The 3,905-nt window shown below is 37.9% G+C and overlaps 1 protein-coding gene across 1 annotated transcript in view; it reads right to left on the bottom strand.

Annotated features, from left to right (window-relative positions):
• Positions 1 to 87: 87 nt before the first annotated feature.
• LOC122093502 (nucleobase-ascorbate transporter 2) overlaps positions 88 to 3,905 on the bottom strand; it is a 6,956-nt gene continuing 3,138 nt past the window's right edge. The window contains exons 4-14 of the mRNA XM_042663849.1: positions 3,243 to 3,343; positions 3,050 to 3,125; positions 2,857 to 2,916; positions 2,276 to 2,460; positions 1,876 to 1,972; positions 1,707 to 1,793; positions 1,536 to 1,594; positions 1,344 to 1,435; positions 1,179 to 1,256; positions 922 to 1,082; positions 88 to 520 (exon numbers count right to left, since the gene is read on the bottom strand). Coding sequence (XP_042519783.1) covers positions 308 to 520; positions 922 to 1,082; positions 1,179 to 1,256; positions 1,344 to 1,435; positions 1,536 to 1,594; positions 1,707 to 1,793; positions 1,876 to 1,972; positions 2,276 to 2,460; positions 2,857 to 2,916; positions 3,050 to 3,125; positions 3,243 to 3,343 — 1,209 coding nt within the window. The 3' untranslated portion in view covers positions 88 to 307. The remainder of the gene's footprint in view (positions 521 to 921; positions 1,083 to 1,178; positions 1,257 to 1,343; positions 1,436 to 1,535; positions 1,595 to 1,706; positions 1,794 to 1,875; positions 1,973 to 2,275; positions 2,461 to 2,856; positions 2,917 to 3,049; positions 3,126 to 3,242; positions 3,344 to 3,905) is intronic.

Raw genomic sequence — 3,905 nt, 5'->3', positions numbered from 1 at the left:
GTACCACCGCCCCCCACCCCCCCCACCAAAAAAAAAAAGGAAAGATGCATACATATGTTTCTTGATGGCCAGAAGAAAGAACCTGAATTGTGATAATCCATATGTTTCTTGATGGCCATATCATCATCTTTTAGTTTTGTTGGATTGAACTCGAATAACGCGAAGAATATACATTACTTACCAGGGACAAAAGGTATAAAAGAAAAATGGAGTAAAATATGCCAGCTCATCTCCTCCTCATCAAAACTATGATATCATTACATGCCTTCTACATAAATCTTTCTCATTTTGTTACCAGCATATTGAATCATGATGGCGGGAAGAAGCGGTTGAGATTAAAGGGAAGGGTGTAAAACTCCTCATTTCGGCTATCTCCTTTAAATGTCCGAAATCTTGCCCACCATGGCATCCCTCTATCTTTTGCAATATCCTTGTAGTCAAGTGTGTTGTCAAGGAAAACTGCAACAATCAGTGCGACAGTTGGGGAGGAGAAGAAGATGGTATTGACGAAATCATTGAACTGCGAAAACACCGAAACCAAATAACTGGTTAGAAAGCACATTAATATATCCTGCACCTACTTAGATTATATGGTCCGGTATTAAATGTTCAGAAGAATTGTTGGATGCAAAAACCCACTCACAACACACGTGGGCCAACATAATATGATCTCAATTTGAAACTATTTTATGCCCAAGGTTTATAATATGGAGAACAGTTTGGAGGTTCCTGTCATTTTGTCTACCTCAATATACAAAAACACAATTCTGCTTTCAGTCAGGGTTCTGAATCCGGGAAATGCAAGCACAGGTATGAAATGAACAGAGGATCCTGTTTATCAGAGGAAGTTCTTTTACGTATCCATACACAGTGGGTGTGGGTGATATTTATGTGTGTAGCTACAGGATATGAAAAACGCACCCATCCAGCCTTGGTATGGGCAGGACCATGTAATGCATGGGCAGTGTATTCACGGAAGTATTCAGGAACAGACAGCCCCAAGAAGAAGGCAACGCCGGTGATGAAGAGGTTCCTCATTGAGTTCATGTTTGTGAATTGCAAAAATGACAGACCCACCGATGCTGAAACCATCAGATCAAAAATTTAACATAGAAAATATTACATAAACTAAAATTCAGGTAAGAAATGAAAACGAGAAAATACAATATTATACATACCGACAAGGCCAAACAGAACGCAATAAACGGCAGCAAATATGGAGAAAGGTATTGATGCAAAGAGTGCTCCAAATTTTCCTATTGGAAGCAAACTAAATTAAACAATCTGATTGTTGTTTTGCATGTTTACTATTCATCTGTTAATTTGAAGAAGAAAATCATCACCTAAGATTGAGAAGAAGATCATAAAACCAGCTGAGATTTGAATAACTCTGCGGCTCCCAACCCTAGTGGATCCAAGAAGACCTATGTTTTCTCTGTGTTTGTCACACCAGTAAGAAAATTAATGACCGGAAAGATAGAAGAAACATGGAAAAACAATGAAAAAAGATATCCATGAGATGTTCCACTACTTACACAGATACTGTAGAGCCAGTTCCTGTCCCAAAGAGTCCATCTAGTAGGATCCCTATGCCCTGTTTATTATGCTAACATAAGTCACAACCTTGTGCATAAGAGAAAAGAAACTGCACCAAATAACTTTGTATATGATTGAGATAATCAATTTGATTATTAGATATTGGTTACCTGCCAGCCGATACCACGGCTAAGGACATGAGCTGGAGGTGGTGTGGCACTTGCCAACCGAGATGCTGCCGTATATGCTCCAGTCGACTGCCGACATAACATAAACTTACTGTTACATCATTTAAAATTTATATCTCCTTATCTGTTTGGCTGGCTTATAGGTCAGTACCTCAATCAGGGAGACTAGAACAGCAGCCATCATTCCAAATGCATGACCAGCATCAAAGGTTGGTGCACCCCACTGGAGTGGATATGGTATTTTTATCCTGCATTGCAAGAAATGAATTCATATGAATACTAGGTGAAACCTTTTATGACGGAACATAAAAGCAAAAGAGGATCACCAGATTTAGTTGGGATATAAGTCTTGAGTATTTGTAAGAAATGCATTCATGAATACTTCGTTGGATTCGCAAAGATCTCAGTGAGTGTGGAGAATGACTGAAATGCGTAACTCAGAAAAATAAAGGCAGCTTGTGGACATACCCAAGCTGCAACCATGCATATACATGCTACTATGATACTTTGATCAGTTAAATGAATTCATGAGAGATAATCTTGATACCAACCATGGTGCAGAAGAAATAAGGTTGGCCTTGTCAGTCCGGCAATGGAATTGGGTCAATTGTGGGCGATGCTTGTATGCACCACTAGCTGTCAACAGGTGTGCGTAAGCCCATATAACTGTGATCGATATTACAAGTGCAAATCGCTCCAGTATTGGCAGATCTCTGGCTCGAAAATTTTTTAAATACTGTCAACAACAAAGTAAACAAGATGTGAGAAAATATCTTCTATATGACCCTGTTCATGCAGTTGTGGGGTCACAGTATGAGCCCACGAGACTAGTCAGGCCGAAGGCCTGGATGCCAATATCTTCTATGCTACTAAGGTACGATGACTATCTCAAAGAATCAAGCTTATCTGACTTGCTGAATTCTGATTAAAACATTTTTGGCAAAATAGTTAATGTTGCATGGAGCACAATTTCTCAAATGGTGTAATTGTGTACTGATGTTCATAAATTGATCAATTGAACTCATCAACAGCTCAAGGGAAAGGGTTTAATTTTCTTCTGCCATTCTATTAATGATAAGCAGGACTGGAATTAAGCAGTGAAATCAATTGATGTTGAAATTAGTTTTGTTACCTGGGAAAAAGCAATAAATAGGATAAGCATGGGAACTCCAATTTCTACACACCTTCCAACCTGATGAAATCATGAAAGTAATAAATGATTCAGGAAAAAATAGTAAACAAGAACAGTGTAAGAGAGATGAAAACTAGCACATCCTACATTTATAATTTAATAATTAAATTTGAAGTGTTAAGCATCAGTTTACCAAGGGGAAGCCTCTATCAAATAAGCCAAAACCAACCAATGAAATTACTGGAACCATTCCAAGAGGGCTGAAAAACCTGCAAGGTCAAAGGTCTCACACTTTGATCTACAATTTAAGGAAACATGGGATAAAAATCACTATTCTACATGCAAACAGAAGTAAAGGATTAGGGAAAACAGATAAGACTTTTTACCTGGAGCAGATCCCCCATAGCTGACTGTAGCCCAGAATAATTTGAATGCTTGATGCCACTATTAGGGCTCCTTGGATTGCTCTCATGGTTTGGAGAAATCTCTAGAAAGGCATTCAATTTTCAGTTTTTTATGTTAAAAAAGAAGAAGACGACTCCAGTTCTCAGAGGTTGCTCAATAGTTTGATGCCTTGTACAACATCATAATAGAATATCAGTTATTAGGAGTAGTACAATCAATAGTAAATGCAATCCAACCCTGTAATTATCAGTTTGCCTGATCATGAATACCATTTCATGGCTATGCAGACATGCTAAATAGCCATCAAAGCTGTTAAATCCTGTAATTATCAGTTTGCCTGATCATAATTCCGGCTCATTTTGGGCTGAAATTTGTCCAGTTTGAAAGATACAGGGCATTCTACAATATAGACCCACCATTCAAGCCCAGTAATATGGCAGGTTCATGAATCTCTAAACCTCACAAGGTATTGGTAAGATGCAGATAGGTATTTACATATGCTACTACCTTAAGGCTGTGTTTGGTAGCCAAGAGAAGAAACGAAAAAAATGAAAAGCAAAAAAAAAATCTAGAAAATAGAAAAAGTAAATGAAATGGTAAGAAAAAAAAAAATATGTATGTTTGGCTACCATTAGAAGAAAAAA

The sequence above is a fragment of the Macadamia integrifolia genome, chromosome 11 (assembly GCF_013358625.1).
Source record: "Macadamia integrifolia cultivar HAES 741 chromosome 11, SCU_Mint_v3, whole genome shotgun sequence".
Taxonomy (NCBI): Eukaryota; Viridiplantae; Streptophyta; class Magnoliopsida; order Proteales; family Proteaceae; genus Macadamia; species Macadamia integrifolia.
Note: the sequence above shows the minus strand (reverse complement) of the source record. Positions and strands in the feature narration are given on the sequence as shown.